General features: G+C 48.4%; 1 protein-coding gene across 1 annotated transcript; it reads left to right on the forward strand.

The window, feature by feature from the left end:
- Positions 1-1,138: 1,138 nt before the first annotated feature.
- CD2 (CD2 molecule) lies at positions 1,139-13,220 on the forward strand. The gene is made up of 5 exons (XM_066568252.1): positions 1,139-1,231; positions 4,017-4,313; positions 6,735-7,001; positions 8,948-9,067; positions 10,482-13,220. The coding sequence occupies exons 1-5, from the start codon at positions 1,171-1,173 to the stop codon at positions 10,688-10,690; spliced, it is 954 nt and encodes a 317-aa protein (XP_066424349.1). The 5' UTR covers positions 1,139-1,170; the 3' UTR covers positions 10,691-13,220.
- Positions 13,221-27,464: the final 14,244 nt, after the last annotated feature.

Genomic DNA, 27,464 nt, shown 5'->3' on the forward strand with positions numbered 1-27,464 from the left:
AAAATGATTAAGCTGGAGAAGGGGAGGTGTCTTACAAGGAAGACCTAACCTCAAGGAAGAGGAATGACATGAACAAACAAGCAAGGTTTATCTACTCTTGTACATATCTGGTGCCACAGATTTCCTTCTGTCTTCTTTCTTGGCCCATGCCTGTCACAAAAAGCTGGAACATTTCAGTGGCTACTGCAGCAGAGGAATTATGGTGGTGAGGATAAGACTCAAAATCCTCACCACTCCATCTGTTTCATACTGGAATCAGGGATAAGGACCTCATTAGCTTCTCTCATGTTTTTGGACCTAGCTCCTCGCAGCTTCTTTTCTCTTTCCCACAGCAGCCAGCTCCAGGGCCAGATTGTGGCTGGATCAAGGCAGGGTTCTCACCCCCTTCCATGCCCATCCCTCTCTCAGCTGCCTGCAGGAAGCGTTTGTGCCTCTGGCCAGCCCCGCATACCCCAGATGTTGATGCCAAGCTGGTCCTGCTGCTTTCCAAGGGAAGTGTGTCTCCTTTCCAAGCCCTGTCCAACAGCCACCTGCTCCTCCCTGGGGGCCCTGGGCTTGCTCTCCTCTTGCTGCTGCTGAGTCTGTGGGGGAGAATTAGGCTTCCCATCACTCCCCCACCCAAAAACTGCGTCCCTCCCACTAGGATGATGGCATGTGGATTGTGAAAAGCCCAGAAAAAGGTACCCGGATGTCTGCAACTTTTTGTTTCTGTTGTCTCATATTGTCCTAATCCGAATTGTCCAAATTATTATTACTCTAATTATATTGCTATTTTTATAACCATTTTATTATCATTAAACTTTTAAAATTTTAAAAACCCCCAAGTGATTGGCGTTTTTCACATGGATGCTGGAGCTGAGCTCTCCAGGTGAGCACTGAGGAGGATGAGGGCCCCATCTGGCCCTCCAGCTGGGTGGACAAACCTCCAGGGCATTCCTGCATTTTAGTGCCCATTTTCGTTGTTGTCTCCATGTTGCCTCCATGCAGATCAAACACCCTGTTGAGGCTTATTTCCGCCCCTGCTAGAAATGAGAAGTGCTGGAGGAGAGGAGGAGGGCACAGAGGCTGCACCGACATGTCCCATCACTGCCTGCTCACAGCAGAAAACCCTTTCACCTGCCAGGAGCTATCACTAGACAAGGCAACACTGGATGTTTTTTGACCCTGAAAATGAACTTTAGGAGGATTTTCCTAGTCAAGTGCTTGATGCTTTTATTTCCCAGTGTAAAATGTGAGTTTTTCTTACAGTTTTTTGCTCTTTTGGGCTGATGTTAAAATTGCATTTTAAAGCATTTACAACTTGGTGGGCTGCTACTGATAAGGAACTTGTTCCACTTTTCCAATGAGTGAAGACATCTGGGTTATTGCTATTATTATTTGATTTAATTTTCAGCCAGGGGGAGGGCAGGACCTGAGTTTCCTATTCCAGTTATAATAATAAGTTGTAAAGAGTTTTGGTTTTAAGTTAATGAGCCTTAATTTGACACATGTGTAATGAGAAATGTCAGCATACAGTTTGCTTTCTGCCCTCGAGGCAGCTTGTACTACATTAGAGATCCAGTTCACTGTGCATTATCGCATGTAATTTCCTTTTCTTATCAAAGACGTGCAAATCTTTTGAAAGTGCAATTTATATTCTTCCATAAATATTAACAGAGTGATAGATTTCAGTGTCTTCAGTGGAGCTGAAGTTTAAGATGTGAAAACAGCAAGCAACTGCATATATTTTTTATATTTTGCATATTATTGCTCTCATTATTTTTTAAAATATTAATCTAAAAACTTAATTAAGGTGTTAACTCATAGATTAGAGAAGGTTTTAAGAGATGGAGACAATACTAGCCTGCATAATTTTTTTCCCCCTCTGTTTCATTCCACTAAGTTTGTATGTATGGCTGTTTAATGCTTTGCTTTTCCTTCAGAACAAAATTAATAGATAAATAAGGATTTCTTCTCTTTATGTACACAATCTATAAAACATCTTCCCCAGCAGAAATAAGGATTATTCCCTCGAATAGAAAATTGTTTCAGAGACTTCCTTCCTTCTCTAAAATTACTATGGGAGCTTTTTCTTTTAACTCTTTCTTGTGACTGTGAGTGAGCTGTAGTCTCTCAGTTAAAACCTTTCTGCCCTTTGGAGCACATTTTAGTGGGCATTTTTATCAGGATTGTTGTTTCATTAGCTAAACAGATTTTTAGTATCATACATGTGGAATACTCAGCTTTCCACTAGAAAGACAATGGAGATCAGATTAATATTTAGAAATGTCTCTGGTCCACAGAGATGCCATTGAATTATCCTTGGAAACTCAGATTACTTTTTTCCTTTACTTTCAGAGTGAAAATATAAGTAGTGTCTTAAAATATAAGAGAAAATACAAGTTATGCAAAGAAATCCTATTCCTAGCTCTAAATACTTGTTCATGACTGAGCAGAAACAAGTATCAGAAATCAAACCTTGGGGTATAATGTGGGGTGTCCTCTGTGCGGGGCATAGCTGCTTCCAAGGCTGTTTTGTTGATAGCTTTATTTCAGGACATTTCATTAGATATGTCAAATACCTTGCAAGAAAGGCAATGCTGGAAAAACAACCTCTCTTTGGAGGTGGTGAATTGCCAGAAGCACTACAGCATTAATGTTCTTGTTGCAGAGGCATGCTATTTTAGTTCTCTGATTATCTCTAATATTGTTAGTTTAATGAAATAGCCAGTGGGTTTCAGTTTCCCCTCTGTGGTGCCATTTATCATTATCCTAGATACAAGGAGTGAAGGACTGTAATAAAAATATGCATAAACACAGGTTTTTCTCTCTGTGGGGAAACAATTACTTAAAATACATAAAATTAGGGCAGAATCAGCTCTCTGTGGTGATGGGAAGGGAAATCTCCTCCTGCTGATTGGCTTCACCCTGTAAATTGAGGAGGAATGAGCGCAAGAAAATGACAAACTAAATAAGCTGTGGCTTCGAGCTTGCGCCAGTGAGCTTATCCCACCTGACACTTGCACGCGGATTTCGCCCTCCTCCCGCAGGTTTGTCCACCTGCCACGGGGGTGGGGACAGTTCCTCACTTGGAATGACCTCCCAGGGAACTTTCCCAAGTGCTGGCTCACCAGAAATGGGGTCTGCAGAGGCAGTGGCTGGAGGGGAGCAGGCAGAGCACCCGGGCACTGCTCCAGGAGTGCATCATCCCCACTGCTGGACACGCGGTGGATGTTTAGTGAACAACCCCTTTGGCAGCCCCATGCCCGGGTGTTTCCCAGTCCTGACACCACCTTGGGGAAGCTCCTACTCGTCACTGTCCTGGAGAAGGGACCTGGAATCAAAGGAAGAGAAAAGATTTTTGGGTTTTTTTTTGGCAATTGCTTTTCTTGTAATGACTCCTGCAGCCCCTCAGATCTTGGTAGCTGTTTCTTCCTGCCTTACTTTCCCCATCAGGATCCTGTGCTAGAAAAATCCAAGTGGATACATTCCAGTGGGGCAGAGTAACTGGGATGGGAGAGGGAGGGCACTGCTGTGGGTGTGCCTCCAGTTCAGTGCCTTACACTCACTCACAGCTTGACATGGGCTGCTATTATTATCATCATTGCTATCACTGGGGTTGCTGAAATGATTCTGCTGTCCAGGGATGTGACTGTTTTTGCTGTTTGCAGTTCTGGGTACCAGCCTGTGCCACATGCAAAACACAGAAGTGACCTTTGAAGGAAGGGCTAAGTTCATGTTAAAGTGAATGGAAGGCCATGAATTTTGGCATCTAGAGTCACTCCAAGTATAGCCAAGGTATAAATTTAGATTTTGAAAGCTGGGCTCTTAGCCTTCTTGCCCCTCAGAATTAAACTGGATGCTGGCGTTTATCTAATGAACAATCAAGAAATATTTTGGAGCAGGGGAAGAAGATGGCATCAGTAAAGCAGAGAGGCTTAGCTCAGGAAGAGGGTGGCATAGCAAGTGACAGCCTTTTGGGTGACTGCTGTGGCTGCTGGAGACAACTGAGGGGCTGGCTGTGCTTCCCTCCACAGGCTCCAGCAGCAGCTGGATTTACAAGGCAGTGAATGAGACAGCTCTTCTCAGCATCACTGCTCCTGGGAGCATCTACGAGGCCACATGGAGGAGAGAGGGAGAAAGGCTGGTTCAGATCAGAGACAACAAAGCCAAGCACTTTGTGAACAAGGAGCAGTGCAGGTGCGCCATACTCCGGAACGGGACTCTGCAAATCCAGCGCCTGGAGAAGGAGGACAGTGGCAACTACAAGGTGGAGGTTTATCAGAAGGATGGACAGCTGAAGGCAGAGGAAAATATAAAGTTATTCGTTCAGGGTGAGTTTTTGTCTTTGCCATACCATGCTCAGAACAGCTGGACAAGACTTGGCATTCTCTGCTCTCTCCCACAGCCTTTCCTACTCAGTGCCCTCCTTGCTGATTAGGAGTGGCAGGACCTCTGTAGGGCTCTACCTTTTCCTTCCTGCCACTGACAGCAGCCTGCCTCTCTCCTCCCTTCTCTTGCTCTGGCTGATGGCCTCAAATCCCCAGCTTCTTTCTGGCTCCCCTGTTTGTCAGCCAGCAGGTTCCCAGCTGTGCCCAAGAGAGCAGCTGTGAGCAGGTTCACACTGAGAGCAGGGTGAGGGTGGTCAGCCCTACTGCAGCGCCACAAACAGTGCTGGGACCCTGAGCTGGGGTGGGATCCTGAGAGGGGCCTGGGCTCCCAGCAGCATCCTGCTTCCAGAAACCTCTGCCAAGACCACAGGAGCCCATGTGGGGTACAGCTGTGGCTGATGCACTGTGGGTTTTGGGTACTTCTGGTGCCGTTTTATGGGTACTGAGTTATGACTTTTGTTCTCTGGCTGCTGGTCCAGCAAGCTGAGTAACTTGTATTGCCAGCCCCTTGAGGAGAGCTCAGGAGTCCTGATGGCACTAAATGCCTTCATTCAGGCAATGGAATCCCACTCCATTTTTGCTCTAACATACAAAATAGCCAGCCGTCACCGCCCCGAGATAAACCACAGAAGGAGCTGAATTTGCAGTGGAAGAAGACTCCTGCACCCTTATCCTTGCACAACACAACAAATAGAAAGACAGTGCTCTTTGAAGCACAGTTAAGCACACACCTGGGGATTTCAGCTGCTTGGGTTCAAAGCATGAGGGCAGCCTCCATTCCTGTGCTGTGTCTTGTCCTCAGAGATCAGAGCAGTAGAGCCCAAAGGTTTTGGGGTGAGTAGGGATGATGGGGGTGGCTATTCTGCTCCTTAAAAGCTGCTGTGTCCTCTCCAGACCTCTAAGCTGTAGGACAGCATGGGTTTTTTCCCCAGTAAGGGGATAGCTTTGTTCTGTCCTTCTTCAGTCATCGTGTACAGCTTTGCCAACATCTTGAGTTTGTGGCACCAGCTGGGGTTGCAGAAATGATGCCTCATTCCAGCAATGACAGCTGGAATGGTTTTAGCAGGGTTTCTGTGCAATGGGAGGCCCCTTTGTGTCTAAGGGGCTGCTGAGTAGTGAGGGTGTCTCACTGCTTTGGGAGCTATTACTGTAAACAGATTGAGGAAGTTGTCAGGGCCTGATGGTTCTTGCTCATTTTTGAAGCCACACTGCTGCCATTGGGGTGTCCTCATTTCAGGTCAAGGTTAATGCTCCAGCCCAGCTGTGTGCTGCATCATCTCCTCTGCTGTGCAGCAGAGAGGTTGCATTACCTCTGACACATGGAAGTCCTGTAGTAACTGTTGGGTGCTAGAATAATTTGTCAGCCAGGCTGGCCCTTTGTTACTAGGGCTGGATAAACAGTTCTAAAAAAAAAAAAAAAGAAAATTGTCTCAATGATATCCTCACCCAACTCCAGCACCTGGACTCTAATGTTTCCCACTGGGATGTTTCCCTGAGGAATAGGTTCCAGTTTGCAGAGGAGGAGTGGGCTTACCAAGGAAAGGGTGGCTGAGGATGTTGTGGTGTGAGCCTTGACTGCATGTGCTATGAGCAGTCCTTATGTGCTTTAGTATTTATTATCTTGATAATTTACTCAGCCTGTAACTAGAGGTGGCATTGGCATGTTTTTGTTTATCTGGTCCTAAAGGTAGAAATAATTATTTTTTCATTTGCTGTCCCTGCCAGTTGGCCTTACTTGAGGAAAATCCTGCAGGCTTTTCCATCTCTTTGAGTGCCACTAGTGATAGAGAAACTGGAAAGGGAGCAAGTTGTTTGCAGGGCATAAGAAGAGACAGAAATCAGTTTTTTCTGTCATAACCTCATTGAGAGCTGAAGTGTCTGTTTTGTGCTCTCCATTCTGGCTTGATGGCCTTCCATGCTGTGCTGTCGTGCCTGCTGAGTGCTGTTGGTAGCACACAGAGCATCATGAGGAGCTTTTCATAGTTTTTCCTGCTTTAGAGAAAAATCTCTCCCTGATGGGCACAGCCAGAACAGGATCAACTTCCCTTGCACCAAAACACAGGGTCCAGAGGTGGAGGGGGTTGTGGCTCTCAGTCCCTTCCACCCACCACAAGGAGACTCAGCTTCCTCCCCTCACCTGCCTGGTGTCCAGCTCTGCTTCACCAGGCCAACCATTTAGGCTACTGCTCTGCATTTTCTTTATTGTTGCCTTGTCACTTCTGCAGTAGAGGTCTAATTTGCTCTTCATTCTTCTGTGACCTCATTGGCTGCTGATTTGGGGTTAATTCTCTGTTCTGCTTAAAGCAGAGGCTTTCAGGAGGAGGAACTCTCTCAGATGTGCCTGTCCCTTCCCTTCTTTTTCAGAACCTGTCCCTCAGCCAATCCTCATGGCTGAATGCAGGAATAAAAGTGTGTCTGTCAAGTGTGGAGCCAAACAGAAGGCCAAGGATGAAACAAAAGGGAAGGCCAAGGATGAAGCATTTACAATAGAACTGACCCAACCCAATGGCAGAAAAATCCAAAAGAATGCAACACTGCTGGAATGGCACGGGTGGAGTTCTGGGACGTTCCGATGCGTTGTTAAGAACCAAGTCAGTGAAAAAATGGCTGAAAAAGTATTTAACTGCTCAGGTAAGAAATCTCTTCTGTCAGAATGTGCTAGGGTGGATCACTGCCGAGGGCAATGGGGTGTGAGAGGGGTTTTGCTCCTCCCCTTCTCCTGCGGGGAGATCCATTGTGTTTTTCTCCTCTCCACAATCGTGTCTATCAATGTGGTGGTTGCCTGCTACCCATGGGTGTGGATGAGTCCTCTCACAAGGGGAAAAAATAAGCTGCTTGGACTCTTCAGCTTGGCCTAGAAACCAGGAGGGAAGTTCTGGAGGGTTTTTCTTTGGGGTTACACAGGTCAGATAAGCATGGTTCAAATGTACCAAGGTTTTCCTATTCAGCTAACCACAGATGGAGCAAAAGGACTGAAAGGGTTGCATTTTAAATGGGAAGAGTCATGCTGAAAATGATTCAGTAGGCAAAAGAAGTCATCACAGTTGTCATCCTCCCACATAAAAATTCTGCAAGTTAAGGCACAAACAAAGGACAGATCACACTGGTGTGACACGGGGTGTGGTGTTCAAAATTCAGAATTCCAGTGCGGTGCTGGGGAAAAGTCCTTGAATTTTCCAGGCTTGGGTTCATCCCACCCAACCACAAGTGCTCTGCTGGAAGCATTTTCTTACTCTAGATTCCTGCTGGAGGTGGTGGAGAGTAGGGGGGCTCACAAGAGCTGGCTCAGTACTTCAAATTTTTACATATTTCTGCCACAGTGAATTTAGGGAAAGTCCAAGTCTGAAGGACAGCCCATGGTGTGAGAAGGGAGGAGGGAGCAAGCCCGAAGGCATGAAGGCTTTACTGAAGTGATCCTAGGTGTGCTGATTGTGACTGATGGGCAAAGAGCTGAGGGACAGGATGGCCACTGCTCTCCTGTGCAGCTGTTGCCCCCTGAATAATCCTCCTGTTTTCAAAAATAGCCAAGCAATGCATATTTTTGCTGCTGCCTGACCTGATGGACTGCACAGTCCCATTGATGATTGATGTTAGCACTGGGAAGGGGCAAGCAGGATGTGGCATGGACTTTGCAGCCAGGTATGAAAGAGTGCTGCTGGATTGGGTCTGTTTAAGACAAGGCAAGCTATCCCAAACTCCTTGTCTGGATGAGGAAATGCTGGCCAAAGCTGCCCATGCCAGGACACAAGCCAGGCAAGCCCAGGTCTGCCTGCACTGCTGCTATGGGCAGACATTGGCCATCATCTAGACAATTCTGATTTCACTTTTTCTCACCCTTGAGAAATACTCTTTTATCACAGGGTGAATTCGGTTGGAGAGTTTGGGTTTTTTTCTCACATCATTAACAGAGAAATACCAATGATTTTAAGGTACAAACACAGCATTTCTCAGATACCAAAAACCCCCTAAGACCATGGAGCACTACTCTTCCTACACAAACTAAATACCTCTCAAATTTTCTATGTAGTGGTGGGACTCTGCCAGCTCCACAGTAGATTAAAAATCCCTCATCTTGCAGTCAAACCTCCTTCTAACCCTGCTGTCCTCTGTGAACACTTGGTCCTGCATTTGAGGCCAGTCACCTTGAATTTTGACCTTTAGAGGCAAGAAGGTTCATTTCAGGTGGGCATTAGCTCAGCCAGCTTTTCATGGAAGTGTAATTATATGTGAATCTCTCTGGGCTCCTCTTGCACTCATCTGGGAGAAACAGGCACAGAAAAAGCAAAATACACCTTGGTGTAACACTGGCTACTAAAACAAGTGGCAATTTAAATACAGTGAGCTGGCACACACGAACACTCTGGTTTCAATTTTCTGCAGAACTTGAACCCATCAGGGAGCAATCAAAATTCTCAACAACGAGGAACAGCAACTTTCTGCTGTAAACAGGTAAAGGCAAAAGGTGGGGTGTCTGCTGGTCTGCCTTTACAGTCAATGGAAGAAAATACAGGATTCTAAGTAGATGTTGTGCAAGTGATTTCTTTCCATCTAACATCCTCTTTCATCCCCTTAACTAGGCAAGATGGACTTTTATCTCATCTTAAGCATAGCAGGAGGTGCAGTCTTCTTTGTCATCTTTGTGATTTGTCTTATTTATTGTATCAGAAGGAAGAAAGCAAAAAGGAATGAAGTTTATGGTAAGTATTTAAGAGACTTTGTTTTGCTATCCAGCCACCTAAAATATTAGAGCTTCCCACTGACAGCAACCCCCTGTGGTCAGGAGCATTTTCTCTGCCCTGACATGAGCAATAACCTGGTCTTAGCGTATGGTGAATCTGTGTAGATCAGCTGGCATTGCCAGTCTCACTTTCTGATACGTGCTTTGAGAAAGCCACCTGAGTATTATTTTACATTGTGGCTGTTCTCTTTTGAGTGGTACAGACCACTGCTTCAGCTGTGCAGTGACACCATAGCCTCAGTTCTTGGGCCTGGATTCAGCAGGAATTGAGAAAATGAGTCTGAGAAAATGAAAACTAATATTTTAGTGATTATTTTATGGTGACTAGCCTCTCTGGAACAGTTTGCTGTGAATTTAAGGCCGACTCAGTGTCTCAAGAGGCAAATCCCTCAATCCTGAAGTTAAGGTGAGTGATATTTCAGAAACGATGAGTCAGTGATCAGTCAGTCTGTATGAATTTACTTCTTTGTGTGTGAAAATTAATGCTGGCAAAAGGGATCTCTGGCTGCCAGGAGTCTGAAAATCCCAGCACAGACAATGCAGGGCAGAGTGCTTTGATGTTGCTTCCTGGTGTTAAATCTCACCTTCCCTTTAGTAGCCTCCAAAAGGGGACAGAGCAGCTCAGTCTGGGGGTGTCCATTGGTGTTTCCCTGATAAAGCTGATTCCCTCAACAGATAGGGCAGAGCTGCCCCAAATGCTCCAGGTACCTTGATCTCTGCCAGGCAGCCAAAAAAAACTTCCATGTTGGCCTGGGAGGTGCAGGCAGAGGTGATTTTTGCTGTTCACTGGTGTTGTGGTGCTGGGTGGGTCCCCAGGATGAGGTGAGAGATGAGAACCGGACTCCAAGTTCTTAGAAGGCTGATTTATTATTTTATGATGTTACATGATATGATATGAAAATGATATACTAAAACTATACTAAAAAGAATATATAAATAAAAATAATATATAAATAATATGTAAATAAATAATATATAAATAATATACTAAAAAGAATATATAAATAAAAAGAGAAAAGATACATCAGGAGGCTAAACAAGAATGATAATAAAAACCTGTGACAGACTCAGAGTCCGACACAGGTGGCTGTGATTGGCCATTAATTAAAAACAATTCACATGCTGGGTAAACAATTCTCCAAATCACATTCCAAAGCAGCAAAACAGGGAGAAGCTGAAGCTTTCCAGGAAAAGAAATCCCGGCGAAGGGATTTTTCATAAAATATCATGGTGACACACTGGCACAGCAGGAACACCTGAGAGTGGCAGCTAAACCCCAACACTTGGCTTTTTCTTGCTTGGGCTGAGGACATTTCCGTGTCTTTCGGACTTTTTGGTGGATGTGTGACTGTGGGGCCCTTGTGTTGTTGCAGGGGAGGAGCAAGCGATGCAGACCCTGCCCGTGGACCATGAGAGGAGGATGTGGGAGCTGTCCCAGGCTCCATCCAAGCCCACCCCGAGGCAGCAGCGAGTGCAGCAGCGGCCGCTGCCCCAGCAGCCCCAGCAGCCCCCGCAGCCACGGCCCCAGCCACGGCCCCGCACCCAGCCACGGACCCCAAACCCCCCCAGACACAGGCCCTGAGCACACAGCCTGGTGTGTAGCAGGCCCAGAGCCTGTAAGACTTCCCTGGCATTGAGAAGCCTAAGATAGGAAATGCCAGCTCATGGTGACTGGCCTGGAAGCCCCTCTCTTCTGCCTTCGGACCCCTGCTTATCCCTCTGTAAGACTACAGGTCACTTTCCTTTAACCCTTGCTATTGGACAATTTCCAAAACCCCTGAACCCTATATAAAGGGCTGCTTTTGCCCAGCTCAGGCAGAAGAGCTGTCACTGGGAGCCTTCACAGAAGAGCCTTCTGTCACTGGGAACCTTTGCAGAAGAATCAATAAAGGCATCGCTGTAGAACCTCACACAGCCTTCTCTTCCCTCTCCCTGCATCTGCCTGACTGTGCAGAAGGGCTGAAATCACAATGAGCTGATAATCACTAAAGAGCTGATATCTTGGCCATTGGACAATTTCCAAAACCCCTGAACCCTATATAAAGAGCCGCTTTTGCCCAGCTCAGGCAGAAGAGCTGTCACTGGGAACCTTCGCAGAAGAATCAATAAAGACATCGCTGTGGAGCCCCACACAGCCTTCTCCTCTCTCTCCCTGCCTCTGCTTGCTTAGGTGCCTAGCAAGATAAGAGCTGAAATCACCATGAGCTGATCATCACTAAAGAGCTGATATCGCTTCAGCTTGCAGAGGTTGCCTGTGGCCAAGAACTGCTTGGGAGCTTGGACAGCTGTGCTGAACCGGTCAGAGCTATCCAGACCCCACTGCAGCCAGCTGGGAACAGCCTGAACCCCAGAAAAGGCTGCATTACTGGCAGGAGGGATGTTGGTCTCTCTGCTCCACCATTCACTGGGAAAAGAAAGTTTGTGACAGCCAGGAGCCCCTTCTGCCCAGCCCTGTGTAATGCTCAGCTATGAAAAGGTGGCTTTCCTTGCAGAAAACCAGAGAGAGCATCAAGTGGAGACAAGGAGGCTCAAGGTGATGGGCATTCATCCCTGTGGCCATTTTTCCATCATGTTAGGATATGGATATGGAACAGTCAGCCCCTGTGTCTTTCTGTGCTTCACTTGCTTTCACTGCACCTTGTCGTCTTTGTGCTTTTTGGATGGTTTTCACCAAGAGGAAGCTAAAGCTCTACTTGGACAAAACAGACCTATGGATCTTACAGGGTTTCATCTCCTGCTACGCATTAGGACAGCTCTCTGGCTTCAGCATCAAATACATGGCCTCCTGGACCAAAAATGAGTTGTATGTAATTAAATATTTGTCTGAAGTTGAAAGGATTTGTGTCACATAAGGCAGAGAAGAAAAAATTGAAAGGATGTGTGAGAACCTTGAAGGACCTGTGTGGGAAAAACGCAAATGGGAAAGGGAGAACTTTTCCCTTTTCTTCCTTTCCCTTTCTCCACTGTGTTTAGAAAAGAAACTGTGGGCTTGGATTGCAGCAAGGGAGAGTTAGGTCAGTATTTTATTTTTCTTTTAAATGAAACACTGAGAGAGATTTCTGGCAGAGGTTCTCCAGCACTGGGGCTTCAAAGGGTGGGTGAGACACCCATTCTGTGAAACCTTTCTGTTCTGACAAGGGCCAGGAGAATGTGCGACACAGCCTCTTCAGGGACAGTTTCAACTCAGTTTTCTGTCATTTTTAGGCAAATAAAACAAACCTTTATTCTCAGTATAATTCTGTGGGGCTATCCAGACAATTTTTGTTTTGCTTAGCAGAGGTCTGGTCTCCTTTGGCTTGTGAAACAAAGCATTATAAACTGCCAACCAGCAGGATTGCTGGTGGCACTGTCTGAATTCTCAGGGATTTGCATCCCAGGGCCTCCTGCTGAGGGTGAGGGACTGTGTTTTTTGATTTTGCTGGTAAAATCAAGAAACACAGTCCTCAGGTATAACCAGGGCATGATGGAGAGCTGCTGCGAGATCTGCATCCCCAAGGGAGAAGCTGGACTGCAGAAAGTGCACCTGCATCACCTTCCATGCGCTGCTCCTCTGGGCCTTGGGGGTGGCCATAGCTGCCTCCACAGGACAGCTGAGGAGCTGGGAGCACAGGCCTGTTTTAGAGCAGAGTCTGCATGGGTACACTCAGCAATCTGGGGTAAAAGGCAGGGCAGGTGAAGGAGGAGAGAGCTACAAGAGGCACAGAGCATGAGACATCCAGCCAGCTAGCTGATGTGCCAGGCAGAAGGACACCCAATACCTCTTCCAGGCTGGCCCATCCCACATGTGCCAGGGGAGATAAAACAGCCATGCTTTGTTTCTCCTGAGAAATATGAGTATTTTTATCTTCTGGTGTAAGGGCGAGGAGGCAACTTGTCAGGAAAAGGAAGCCTCTGCCTCCTCCAGAGCTCAGTCACTCCACTTGAACTCTGCCAGCAGGAATAGCCCTGGGAGTGCCACTTGCTCTCTTGCCTTAGCTTTCTGCAGCTGATTTTTGGGCTTTTGCTATTTAAAATTGCATTTGGTAAATGTTTCATGGTTTACTTTGTAACATACCATATGCTATATCCCTGTACTGAATAAATAAAGAGAAGACTGGGTGCAGAGGATCTTAGTTCACAGCTGTGCTGGTACTTCAGTATCTCACTTTGTATCAAAGGAGGCAAAAAACCCTATTTTGGTCCCTGAGCCACAGAGGCAGGGTGCAGGAGGTGTCACACCATCCCTGGGAGGTGCTGGGGTGCTCAGGCTGGTGTGGGTGAACACAGCTGCTCTGCCTGTCCTGTGCTGCCAGAGCTTTACTGGTGCTGCTCTGTGGTTACAGGTGTGGGGGTCCTTTCTGGGAGAGAGGGAGGGTTACTGGGGCCTGAAAAAGAAGGTTTATCCCAATTGGGTTGATTTACCCCAAAACACAGTCCTTGGCAGGCAAGAAAATACTACTATCACAGAGCATGCCTGTGCAATGGAAAGCTCACCAGAACAAAACTTGTTTTTTATTTGCTCCTTTTCTTTTGATAGTCACCATTGTTTTTGTGATGTCTCATTGTACAAGTATTGTCCATTGAAGCACATCAGGAACAAACGTGAGACATCACAAAAACAATGATGACTGCCAATGGTCCATGACACGTTCAGAAAAAATGCTGACTTATCAAACAAGCACCCAGCAGAACTTCATTTTTCAGAATGTGCGTCGTGGGGCATTCAAATCTCGGGTTTTTATGCTGTAGTGGATGTTTCAGTTCTGGAAAATGAGCTGACATTGGGACCTAAGACATAACAGGATGTGCTTGGCTCTGGTGGTTCTTGCTGTAATCTTTCTTGGTTCTTCTTTTATAGATGCGTCTAACACTGAGTCATGAGGTGAAGTGTTTTTTCCTACTCTTCTTAAGGGGGATGAGATGAGATGATCAATGCTGGTCTTGTCCTTTTCTGTCTGCTGCCTCATCCCCCTGTTTGAGAGCTGCAGTTTCTGCTGCCTGGGTATTAGCAGGGATCAGTTTTGTTGGTGGTGTGCTCCAGAGCCAGTGCTGAAGGAATGGGATGGAGGGAGGCTCAGCCCATGGTCAAAGCAGGTCTGTGGTTGTGCTGTGGTCCTGTAGCACTCACCAGATGGGCAGACTGAGCAGGCACCCAAAAGAGCAATGGTTGGTTCTGTAGAACATACAAATCTTCTATCCCACCATAAACCCCTGTGAAAACAGCAGCACTTGCTGCCCAAACTTGGCCTTTCTAGTAAAGTAGCCAGAACCTGCCTGTACCTCTGTTGGCCTGTCCAGAGGGAGGTTCTCAGGCTTCTGGCACAGGCCAGATAATAATTTAATTCCTAAACTAAAACTCCGAGTAAAAAGTCAAGTAGGAAACCATCGCTAGTACAAGCCTTTCTTGAGATGTTTACCAAAATGATGCCATGGGGAAAAGACACTGATTTTGTCCTTATTCTGCTACAGATATTCAGGTGCTGCAGCTGATAATGTAAGAGGTCTGGCCTCAGGATTTTGGATAAGATCAGTTTGTAGTAGCTATCAAGCTTGTGAAATACTGCTGCTGGGCAATCCTATCTCGTGCTGTGGGAAGAAAGATAAGGGTTATTTGAAGGGGAGCACAGTAAGAGGCCCTGTGCCTTGTGGAATTGGCCTCCTGGTTCCTCTGCCAGCCTCAGCTCACAAGAGGAGTGCCAAACCCAACCTTCTCACTCTCCCCCACCAAAGTGCTCCTTCCCTCCCTGCGGAAGGGAGTTTACCACAGGACCTTTTCTCATCCTTCCAGCCTGCCTGCCTTGAGCCATGGATCAGCTGAACCATGGGAACCTTTCCCTCCCTCAGAGGTGCAGCTTCAGCCTTTACCCTTTCAAAGAGGTGCCAGACCAGCTGCTTGAGGGCCTCTGAAATTCCACTTGGCTCTGCTACAGCCCTTTCACTCTTCCTTTGTGAGTGGGAGTTGCTTTCTCCCTAGGAATAGCAGGGACACAGGTGAAGGAGCTTTCCCAAAGCATGACATGACTGCTGGTCCCCTGGACCTTCTGGTGGATCTGGGGAGGTGTGAAAAGGAGCTGTGAGCAGAAAAGGGCAGGCATGTGAGGAGCTACCTCACACAGTGATCAGTAAAGCATCTGCCAGCTACTGCCCAGGGCCTCCAGGCTGAGGTTCAGGGCAGGGATCAGCTGAGCTGGCCCAGTGAATAAGCCAGGCTTTGTGCATGGGGCATACAGGACAACAGGGCAGGCACAGAAATGGCTGCTTGAGAAGATGAGCTGGATGGTCAGGAAGCAGGATTTGAGTCACTTAACTTTGTCACATTCTCAGTCCTGGGGTGTGGCTTTTCTTTCTGTGCAGAGCTCCCATCTGAAGTGTGATTTACCCTTTGGGCTGGGGCATGAGCTGCCTGCCTTGCTGGGCCTCCTGCTACCCCTTCCTTTTTTCATCTGAGGACCAGCTGCCTTGTTCTCACCTCCTGTGGCACTTCCCACCATTACTGTCTATTCTAGTTTTCCTTTGCTACAAAATGCCCACTCAGGCTGGTTTATCCTTCCTCTTTGAATGACACCTCAGGACTCCACCTATGCACATGTCAGCCTAAGGGAGGAAAGGGGACTTCCAAGGTGTCCTCATGGCTTCAGAACATGGTTCCTCATGATCATGCCCACCCTGAGAAGCCCCTCTCTAGGTTGCTTTGCTGTTGGCTGCCTTTGCCAGTGCTGTCAGGAACAATTCCTGGCTCTGGAAGGAACCTCTTGGCTGCCTTCTGCCATGGGAAGTGTACAACCTGGGCCTGTGGTGAACCCCGGGCACGGAGCCCATGGTGCTGTGAGGCCCTGCTAGGGCAGTGTTTGATCCTGCCCACCTGCCTGCCACCAGCACTGGCCCCAGTGAGGTGCCAGAGCCTCGCCTGCCTCTGCTTTGGGTGCTATTGTTCGACAGTTTCTGCCTGGGGTGCATCTGAAGCGCAGTTTTGAGATAACAGGAAGAGATAATGCCACAGCTGAGATGCTCATTGGTTGTGTTTCCCACACACTCTTTCTGCCTACCTAAAAACAGCAGGCTAGTGTTTCTGGCTGCTGCCTGGCCTCCCACACAAATGCCTGGTATCATTTCCAGCCCTTTGGTGTGGGGCACGGGGCAGGCGAGCGAGCAGGGTGCGGAGGCAGAGGGGTGCGAGGAGAGATGCGCTTGGTGCTGTCACTGCTGTCCACTGAGGGGAGCAGCTCTGAAACAGCACTGCCTGCAGGCATCCCCAGGCTGATTTCCCTGTTTGCCACCCCCGCCTCGACAGCAGTGACATGGGGACAGGCAGAGAGGCATTTGGACAGCCGGCCCTGGCAGAGCCCCAGGATGAAATGTCTGGAACCGCTGCTCTAAGCAGCTGGAATTAGGCAAACTCCTCTTCCTCTGCTAAAGCCAAAGCGAGCTTTCCTATGAATAATGGCAGTGAAATAAAGGCATGCTTGTTTGCCAACGAGTTCCTATGGAAGGGTGCCCTGGTCTCCAGGTTTTCTTTCATAAAACGTGCATGCACATCACATTCTTCCACGATGGGCTCTTTGCAAAGCCTGCGTCAGTCCCTTCCCCTTTGGCTGGGCGCCCCAGAGCCCCCTGTGCTTGTTGGAAGGTGTTCTGGAGGATCCTGCTGGGCAGTTCCTAGAAAGGAACTCTGTGCCAGGGCACTGGGGGCTTGCCCTGCTCTGCCTTGGCTCTGCTCTTACTCCTGACTCATCTCATGGTGACTGGTATGTCCTGTCTGTCCCTTGTGACTTGCCCTGTGCTGAGCAATAGGCACAATGGCAAACCAGGGAGAGCAAGGGCAGTCTGTAGGCTTAGGATGCTCCTGGGATGCTCCTAGTTGTATTCCTGCTGGGAATGGCATTTCTCCTCTTGTATGAGAAGGGAGTAGCTATCAGTATTCCTGCTGGGAATGGGATTTCCCCTCTTGTATGAGAAGGGAGTAGCTATCAGTTTGTGCTGGCGCTGCTGTTCCCCTCCATCTCTGCTTTCCTGGAAGTTTTACAGCTGTGAAAGGCACCACCTGAGGGAGCTGTGTCTCCGGGAATGGCTGTTCTGAGGGATCTGTGTCTCTAGGAATGGCTGTACAGCACCAGGCTGCACCAACAGCAAGGGGGACTGCGAGGCCCGTGTCCTGCAGACACACAGGTCACTGTAGTGACCAATTCTAGCTGGCTTCAGTGATTTCAGCAGCCAGGGCCCCTGGAGTACATGGCAGAATGAGGATGTGGTTCCTGCTGCTAGTAGGAAGTTCTGGTATTTCAAACCCAAAATTCAACCAGGAAAACGTCCAATGCTCTCCTGCTGACCTTACAGTTTCTACAGACTCTATTTTGCTTTTAGCCATTTATAAATGACAAAGAAGACAAGCTTAGTCTAAAGCTATCCACTGCAAAAGAGGAACCAAGCAACATGGAGATATTTAAAAGCACTGTCAAGAAGGAAACTTATCTGCACAGCAAGTGACTTGTAGGAGCCTTTAGGCCCTGTAGTGGAAATTAAGTACCAAATGTTGAAGGAGTTGATCAGAATCCACAGTTTTCCAAAGTGTTTAATAAGGAAGAAGGGGTGAAAATAAAGGGTGTCCCCACCCTGTTTCTTTCAGACGTCTTGCCTAGAAATTCAGGTCACAGGTGGGCTGCCTTGTGTGATGCTGCAGAAAACAGCAAATATGTCCCTGACTGTTGCTGCCAAACTACACTCTCTTATCAGGTTCATTCGTGTCTTTTCACCCCTCTTCCTTGGCACAGGTACAGTTTGGCTGGGGTCTGTTCTAGAGAAAAGAGGCTGGACATGTATATCTCTGAAATATTACCTGAGGTGGGCCTCCCTGTTGTTCCTGATGGGAACATTACATCAGGAAAACTGGATTTCCCTTAAACTGGAAAACCTCCAAACTGCAGCTCTGAAGAGCCACAGGTGCCAGGGTTAGAGGCAACGCCAACAACGGGAGGAGAGGCATTTCAAGATGGCAACCATAGAAGAATCAGCTGTGAATCTGCTTTGTCGCAAAGCATCTGTGCTAGGGAAGAGCATCTGTGGCAGAGCACCTTAGGCAAACGCAGGAGTGATGTCTTCTCTGGAGATGAAAAAGTGCACCACGACCGGTGGGCACCAGAGCAGCTGTCTCAACTGACTCAACACATGTACACACACATGTTGAGCAGCAGGAACTGCTGGTCCTCTCCCTCTCCTGGAGTTTTGGGGGACACGTGCTTCTGTAGGCCTCATGAGAAATAGTACAGAAAAAAGATTTACAGGCCTAGATTGACCAAAAGAGAAGCAAAAGCTCTCCTTGTCCAAGGTGTGAAAGGAAGATGCTGCATCCTTTTGGGAGAAAACTGCTGCAGGAGGCTGGGATGGAAGAAATGGTGCAGATGATCCTTCTCTGTGGGACAGGTGAGGCTTAGCCCAGCTCTGCAGACTGCACTGCAGGTGCTGAACCTCTGTGGGCTGAATCTGGGGATGGGCACGGATGCCTGGGCTGGGACACTTGGCCCGTGTCCCACGTGAGACCTGGCTGCTGTGCTCCCTCTCCCAGCTCCCAGTGTCATGTGGCTGCCTGAAGAGCAAGTGGTGGTGTCGTGGGACAGTCGTGTCTTGGAAGAAGAAACTTGTCTGCAGATGGTGTGGTGGCACCCAGCCAGGAGCCCAGGCTGTGGATCTGTGCCATGGGTCTCTTGGCAGCTTTGGCAGGATGAACACCTACCTGCTGCCACTTTAGGGTCAGCCTTTTGCTCAGGGACAGCCCAGGGTGGGCCAGGATGGATGCCCTACCTCAAATGTGCTGCTGAAAACATTCGCTGGGGAGAATTGTATGCACAAAGAATGGGAATTTCATGCTATGCCCATTTAACACCCAGAGCTGTGGGTTCTGGGCTAAAGTCTCTTTCTTTGTTGGTGAACAGCATGGCTGGAGGGGGGGACACAAGGCTGGACTCATGCTCAAGGGGCAGCTGGACCAGGGAGTTGCTCAGGGAGCTGCTTGGACTCTCTGGAGGAGAAGGGGAATTTGTGGGCTGGCCATACAACAAAGACAAGAGTTTAGGGATGCAGCAGTTGTTTAGCAATTTGTGGTGCTCACCACTAGGCAGGGAGGGCAGAACTATCCAGCCGGTGTGAGCGTGGGGTGCACAAGAACATGTTGGTGCTGTCATCTAGTGGGACCACATGAGCACAGCTCTGTGCCCTTCCTCCCATGCCTTCTACTCCTCCCTTGCACTAATTCACATCCTGATGATCAGGCCTGTATTTTGTAGCCACAAAGCTTTTCCTTGAAACAGGCAGTGTGAAAGCTGTTATTGTCACAGGCTTCACACACACAGTTTATGTCAGGCTTGTTTATCACAGGCCAGGATTAAAGGGAGCTCATCCAAACTCTTGAACTCTGATGGCCCTCACATACTAACCCTCAGTAGAGTGCATTTTGTGCCTGTAGAAGAGATTCACAAACAATAATGGTTAACTGCCCATCTAATTTAGACCTCATTTTGCACCCAAAGAGATACAAGTAAGCAAGACTAGAGACTTCTCTTAAGCCCTTGACTCCTGTTATTAGTATTTGAGACACAAATCACTATTTTCTGCTTGTGATCTTCACTACAATCAGTTTCAGGTTTTGGTTCCTCTGGCAGCTGCTCAGACATGTCCTAACCACTTCCACAACACATGGCAAACCTCCCTGTCTGCTGCCTCGAAATTTCCCAGAGGGTGCATTGAGAAAACTTGTTTGCCGGAAAACAAAAACCAATGTCAGAAACTCAGTGTTTGGGATGTGCTCAAGGCTGAGTGGCAATGGAAGGGCAGAGGTGGAATCAGGGCCATGCAGCTCATTTTGGGTCTTTCCTGGCCTGTTATGTGTCTCCTTGTTCCTCACAAAGCAGAAGGAATCCTGTAACATCTGACACTGCTAATTCTGGTGGAGGAACTGGAACAGGGACCACAGCTGAGCAAGGGGCAACAAGGAAGTGAAAGCACTCTCCCCAAATGAGCAGCACTGTCATGTTTTTGCTTTTTAGAGATGCAGGGATTTCTTAACCTTATTTTAAATAGAATTGTAGAACAACCCACGTGCTATTCTTCTCTACCCTTCCTTCTTACCCTCCTTTTTTGGGAAGCACATCATAAGTCTGCAGGTTATGTCTGTGTAAATACAGAGTTTATTTTCTGAATGATTCCTAACTTTATGTCTTTATTACTTTATTCTGCTGCATAAATCACTCCTGGCCCCCTGGTTAATTATTTCAGCTCATGGTGTCTAGTGTGGAGGCTGCAGAGACTCAGTGGTGCAAGCTGATGGTGAGTAGAGGAAGGTCTTGATAGGATTCTGTTTCCATGCAGGGGGGTGGTGTGGAGGTCATGCAAAAGACAAAAAAAAAAAAAAAAAGAGCCACAAATCTTTGGAATCCTAGAATCATTTAGTTTGGGAAAGACCTCTAAGGCCATTGAGTCCAACCACTAATCCAGCACTGCCAAATCAGCCACTAAATGATGTCCATAAGTGCCACACCTACACATCTTTACAATACCTCCAGGGATGGTGACTCCACCACATCTCTGGGCAGCCTGTTCCAGTGCCTGACCACCCTTTCCGTGAAGAAATTGTTCGTAATATCCAATCTAAGCCTCGGCTGGCACAACTGGGGGTGGTTCTTTCAGGCAGTTGTAGAGGACGAGGAGCCCCGAGGAGAAAGCCCCGCAAGGCCAGGAGAGGGCACCTGGAAACAACTGTTCCGTGCACGGCTCTGCTGCTGGGCTCTTCCCTTGCCCCTTTTATTTTATTTTCGCCTCCCCCTCGCCCCACCTTTTTTTTTTTTGCACAAACCCTGTGAGCCCTTTTCATCTTCCTGGGAGCTCGCAGCTTTGTGCCATCAAAGAGGAGCACAAAGCTCCGCTCGGTGCGCGGGGAGCAGCCGGCTGCGCCTCTCCCGCCTGCATCCCCTCTCTCTCCTCCTGCCCCGAGTTCTCTCCCCGGCTCCAGGCACACGCCCGTGCTCTCCCCCATGTAAAACATAGGGGAACATGAAGTGTATTGTCACCACGCAGCAATTCAGGGGTCAAAACTTGATCCTTTCCCCCCTGCCTCCCGAAAAGCTCTTCCTTAAAACATGCGGACTTCAGTAAGAGAGCACCTGTGCTCAAACCACTGTAGTGTTTCGAGGAAGGAGGAAAAAGCCCCACCTCACTAAGCAAGAACATCAGGCTGGAAGCAGTGCCGAGCTTGGATGTCTTTTTGAGCCGCCACTACACCCTGGCTTTTGGAAAACTCGTTGGAACAGGCTGCCCGGGGAAGGGGTTGAATCATCATCCCTGGAGGCATTTAAAAGACCTATAGATGTGGAGCTTAGGGAGCTGATTTAGTGGTGGGCTTGGCAGTGCTGAGCTAATGGTTAGACTCGATGATTTCAGAGGTCTTTTCCAACCTAGATGATTCTGTGACTCTTATTCTTTGTATTCATAACGGTTGAATGTTGTTCCCTGAAAATCCAGGTTTTCTGAAGGCTGAAAACATGGAGCCATCTGACTTCAAATCAAAGGTGTCAGGCTGGAGAAATGTTCAGAGCCCTGCTGCACTGTGGGGTGGCTGGGAGCAACACCAATTTCAGCCAGATTATAAAGCTCCTGGCCATTTGTTTGGAGTGAATTTTGACACATGCAGCATCCCCACCTTGCTTCCCTTCTGGGATTATGAGCATCCCATGGTCTTTCACTCTCTCACATGTGCATAGAAGGACTCTCCTCATCCCCAGTCCCCAAATGTGAGCTGTTTCCTCCTCACTTCTCATGGGTGCTTGCAGATTCAGGCATGAAATCTCTACCAACAAATGCTTTTCACAGGCTCTGCTGTGTGGCTTTGCTGTGTACATTACGCCCTAATTGCGTCACTTCCATGCAGCTCCCTTCCTCAGGTGAGCACCCCCTCTCTGAGTCAATGCATGACACAATAACCACTTCATGTGCCCAGATAGTGCTCACAGAACTCACATTACATGCACATCTTCACTTATTAAGCACAAAGGCACTGCTTGCTCTGTAAAAATTCATACTACAGATTGTGTGTATACAGGCTCCTTTTCCATACAACTTCAAGTTAAAAAAAAAATTGTTTTCTTTGCACAGGCACACACATACTTTCCTCTCTCTGGAAAAGACAAGCCTTTGTTGTTAGGCTGTCTTTGCTCCTCTGGTCTTTCTTTCCCCCCTTGTTTCTGATTCTGTTTTCTCTAATGCCTGTCTCTCCTGCTTGTTCAGGCTGTCAACTAAAGCTGCAAGGTGCTGCAGATGTGCCACTCGAAATCACGTTTGTCCAAGGCGTTTTCCTGGGGCGACGTGTGGCTTGTTAAAATGGGCTCCGTGTGTGCTCCCTCACTGAATCCCCCTGCCCTGTTTTAAGGGTACAAATGCAGCATTTTGACAAAAATGCTTTCCTCTTGAGGGATGCTCTGTGCTGTTCTCTCTGGTGGGAGCTCCCCTCGGGGAGGTGTATTATCTATCCTTGTAAGAGCTAAAACCTGGCAACTGCTTTTGCAGACCCCTGCTGCTGCCAGGATGGACTGGGTGGCTGTACCCAGCCTGCCTAAGCACACCTGTGCCCTGAGTGAGGTGCTGGATGGGTGGGGGGTGTTGCTCATATGCGGGAGCTGAGGGAGAAGCAGAAAGCTGGGGTGGAACAAGTGGCAGTGACAATGGTGAGTGATGTGCGTGGCTTGAGTGGCCAGGAGGGGTTTTGGGGTGGCTTGCTGGCATCAGCAAAGGTTTGTGGCTTTTAGGAGGGCACAGATTGTGGTAGGGGCTCCCTGTTGATGGAATGGGAGCAGGCAGCCAGGCTGTGCTGTGCTGCAGCACCAGGGAAGGGGAGGTCGTGGGGGTATCCCCTCACTCCCACGCTGAGCGCTCAGCACTGCACAGCAGCCATTCCTGGTGTGCCAGAATTGTCCCCATTCTTGCACCTTGCTGCTGCCTGGTTTGCCCAGGGCTCTCAAGGACCAGATTTCTGGGGCTTTTGCAAGTGATGGAGTGTCCCTGCCCAGAGCTGCCAGTCTCTGCAGAGGGGCAGGGCCTGAGCCCTGGGCAAAGGGCATCAGCTCCACCCAGAGCTCAGCTACTCCCCCAGCTGTGCTCTGCATTTAAACAACAGCTTCCTGCTGCTCAGAGTGAATTGCCTCTGACTGAGAGACCAGACCTGTGAGGAGGTATGTGGAGGACACTGAGAAGTGCTGGCTTTATGGATTTGACTTGTGCAAAGCCAGCTTATGGCTTTGCATACCTGAACAGCAGTGGTGACCTGTCCAAATGCTAAGGCAACATGAAGCAAAAAGAGCTGTGCCAAGTGTCTCTATCACTCTTTCCAGTCTGCACTGACCCCAAATGCATCCATGTGTTGTGAGAGGCTCCACCGAAGCAGATGAACAGATATTAACTCACCTGAAAGTGATGTGGTGCAATGTGATGTGGTGTGGGAGGGAGTTCTGAGTCTGAGGATGTCTCTGACTCCTCTGGGGAAGGCACAGCCAGGCTCTGTGCTGCTCCTAAGGGTGGTAGCATCTTGTGCTAAGCAACATTTTCACCATGAGAGTGATACTGGGGAAGAGCCTTTGAGTAAAATGCATTCAAAGGTACTGGCTTGTCCTTACAGTGCTGTGCCAGCAGCACCCTTGGTGCTCAACCTAATTTCCTCCCCTACTGGTCTCAGCCTGCTGGGTGTCTCACTGGGGTTAGGGTCCTAAACTGGTCATGTGCTCTTCACCTTTTTCTGCCTTTTTATATTTATTCTTTTTTCTTCATAACAGACATGAAGCAAGAAGCAAGATGTACTGTGCATCCTTCATGACCTCCTCAGGACAGCTTCCTCAGAGAAGTAACACCAGTGCAACTTCCAGTTCTATCCCTCTCTTCATGCCTTTGTCCCAACCTAATGGTGAGTCACAACAGTTGTATTTATGTCTAACAGAGCCAGGTTTTGCATAAGCTGTTTTATTTTTTAGTGAGCTCTCTCATCTGCTCAGTCAGGCGATGGCAGCTGGTGCTACCACGATAGGGAGACTCTTCAGCTGGTTTTGCTCTGCCTCTCCTTTCTTGTGTACACTAAAACAATGGCTCTGGCTCCCCACCCCCAGCAGCTTGCTGACCTGGAGACCTCTGGGCATAAACAAAGAGCAGCGTTAGTGGAAAATTGGTGCAGCCCCCAGAAGGTCCTTAGGACACACATGAGCCTGCATGGAGCCAGCTGTTCTGTGTGGGAAGGCCAGAGGCTAGCCCAGACGATGCAGAGCAGAAAGCCAAGCCAGAGCTGGAGCACTTTATTTGTCTTGTGGCCGAGGAGATGAGTGCCTTGGGCTGGATGGGCGTCAGTGGTGCTTGGCTGTGTTTTGTGGAGGGACCTTCAAGGCAAGCTGAAAGAGCTGTAGCTGTCAGGTCTTGGCAAAAGGATGTTGCAAAGCCCACAGCCCCAGGAGGCTCATGGGGCAGCACGTTGCTGTTTTAACCATTAGCTGAGTCTTTGCACAGGTTTCCTGTCACCTGCACTTTTTAGTTCAGGGGGAAAGGTACAAACCCAGTACCTGGGCAGTTGCAATTGCTGTCTGGTGTACAGCTCCTCCCTTTGCTTCTGGACTGGCATTGTGGGACAGAAAAGCATTCAGCTACCCAAGGAGAGAAAATCTCTTCTGTACAGCCCCTTGCATCCTCAGATTTGAAAGGTTGTTTCTAACATAATCTTTCTTCTAGGGTCCTGGTTGCGTGTGACTGTGGGTGCTGTGAAACACATGTGTTAAACAGGGTTATTTGCTGGTGCTAAAGGGGAGGCTGCAGCTTTTTAGCCTCCTTAGGAAATCCAGTTAGGCTCTGCATGTGTGTTTTGGGGGTAATCTGGTTCACATACTGAAAGCCTCCCTCATACCACTGCCATGGCTCTGAGGCTCAAAGCAGAGGGTGAGGCAGCATCCTCTTTGTGAAGTGAGTTGAAATGGTTCAGCTTCCCTTCAGAAGTTTCTGGGTGACCAGCCACGTTAACACAGCTGCAGCTGTGTCTCCACAGGGATGTTGTTTTTACAAGCTGAAACCAAGAACAATTCCCTCATAGATGCACTGAGGATAAAAGTGATTATGCGGTAAAGACCAGTGCTGTCGCTTGAGCGGTGCTTTGGCTCAGACCTCTTCCCTCAAAACTGGAGAGCTGTAGGATCAAAGATTAATTTAGGCTGAAAGAGACCCCCTGGAGGTGATTTAGTCCAATCCCCAATGAACCCCAAATGCAGGGGGTAGACTGTAAGGCATCATCATATTTCTGAGTAGAGAAACTTTGAAAATAAATCCTGGCTAATTGGGGTTAAGTGTGACTTATGTAGTAATATAAGAGGGGCCAGAGGTTTGGCTGGCTGAGGATCACATCCAGACTCTTGTAGGTCCAAGTCACCCTCCAGAACTGTGGTGATGCTGGTCCAAGCATAATCCCTCAGTTTGTTATCAATAATTCTGCTGCCTGCACCTCTCTCAGCTATGTCTGTCTGGGACAGTGTGCTCTGTGCCCATCAGCCAAGTTGTGCTTTCCTGGCTTGGGCTGGATAAATAATGGCCTCTTTGCCCCTCTGTGGTGGTTACTGTGTGGCAGTGCAGTGCAGGAGGCACAAGAGCTGCATCCATCACCTGCTGCTTTGACCTCCTGATGAAAGGGTGGTAGGAAGGTGGTGTGTGGGGCAGGCACGTCTGGACATGGAAGCTGTGAGGAGGCCACCACTGATGTTCTGTGGCTTTGCAGGGGTGGTGGTTTTGCTTTGCTGTTGCTGCTCCCCTCTCCTGGTGGTGTCCTGGCACCTCTCCTCCCAGGGAGAGGAAAGGAGAGTGCTTAGAAACCTTCCTCTTTGCAAAGCAAATGCTCCAGCTAGCTAGAAGCAGTTGTGTCCTGTCTGACCCTTGGTAGGAGGTGCATCTCATTGCAGAGAAGGTTAATGCATCCAGCATTTCTGCTCTCTGGATCCCAGAGCACATATGCTTGGAGCCCAAACCCTTCCCCAGACCTCCCAGGTTTCTGAGTTTGTAACTGTGCTTCCTGCTACTGGTTGGTGTGGACTTACGAAAGGAACAAATGTTGGCTGTTATTTAGCGCTTCAGTCAGGTCGTGCTGCAGCCAGGAAGCGCCATGGCCTGTAATGGAGAACATATGGGATCTCACACAAACACCCTCACTCTCTCCAGCCTTGTTTCCCTGCCTGCAAAATGGAAATATTAATTCAGTACCTCAAGGAAGGGCAGCAGGCCTTGCTTAACAAGTTGGTTTGTGTAATGCTCACAGACATTCATGCAGGAGGGGTGGCAGGGGAGTGTTTTAGTGAGTTTTAGTGGCAGGAGCATTGCCAGTCTGTCTTCTTCCCTTGCTCCCAGTGGGAAGGAGAAGCTGGGTGGCCTGTTGGGATGGCAGGCATTGGAGCACAGTGGCCCCTGACCACACAGGGACCTCTGGGGGCCCTGCTGTACCAGATGGGGACATTGCAGCAGAGTCACCCATCTGTGTCCATCTGCACAGTGGCTGCCCCAGAGCCCTTGTGGTGACACTACTTGGGGCAAGATCAGTCCCACCCAGGGAGGTGTTGGATGGTTTCTCTATCCCTGTAGCCATCTGTGTCTGTTTCTCAGTGGTTGTGAGGAAAACCGGATCCTTCCCATGCAGCCATCCTTGCACATGCGTGGTCTACGTCAAATGCTTGCTCCAAGAGAAATGAGTAGTATGGAAAAAAGGCATCTTGGAAGATAGGAAATTTCCACAGATAGTAACATAAAGTGAAAGCCAAGAATCACTTTGTTTATTTTTTCCTCTTGCTCCTCCTCAATTTTTTTATGTGAGAGTTTTTATTTTGCTGAACTTGTCTTTATCTTAGAGCTGGGTTTAAAACATGATTTTCCTTTTCCACACTGACCTTTCTGAGGCAGATGAAAGGAACAGCCTTTAGAGAAGAGAGCTGTTTAAGCCAGAAACCCTTTCTGCCTTCTCTTCTTCCTCCTCAGCCAGGCCACTGTGTCTTCATTCCCTCCATCCTTCACTCTTGGTGTTGATTTCTATAGAAGAAGGAGATGGGCTCCTGTCTGCTTCCTAGTTGGCAGGCTCTAACACACACACAGAGTCCCTCCCTGTGCTGGTTGATGTTTTCTTGGTCTCTTTATTCCTGCTGAGCCAAACACACTGATGAGATCAGCTTGAGGTTCAAGACAGTTCAGGAATGAAAGTCTGGGCTCCTGTAACACAGGAAGTCATCTCCAGTCTTCAGTGGTAGGGGTTGTAAGAAGCCCTCCTGGTGCCCAAATCCATCTGAAAAACGGAGTGGCTGAGCTGGACTGTGACCAGTGGTGTGTGCATTTGGTCAGAG

The sequence above is a fragment of the Molothrus aeneus genome, chromosome 2, assembly GCF_037042795.1.
Source record: "Molothrus aeneus isolate 106 chromosome 2, BPBGC_Maene_1.0, whole genome shotgun sequence".
In the NCBI taxonomy this organism is placed as follows: Eukaryota; Metazoa; Chordata; class Aves; order Passeriformes; family Icteridae; genus Molothrus; species Molothrus aeneus.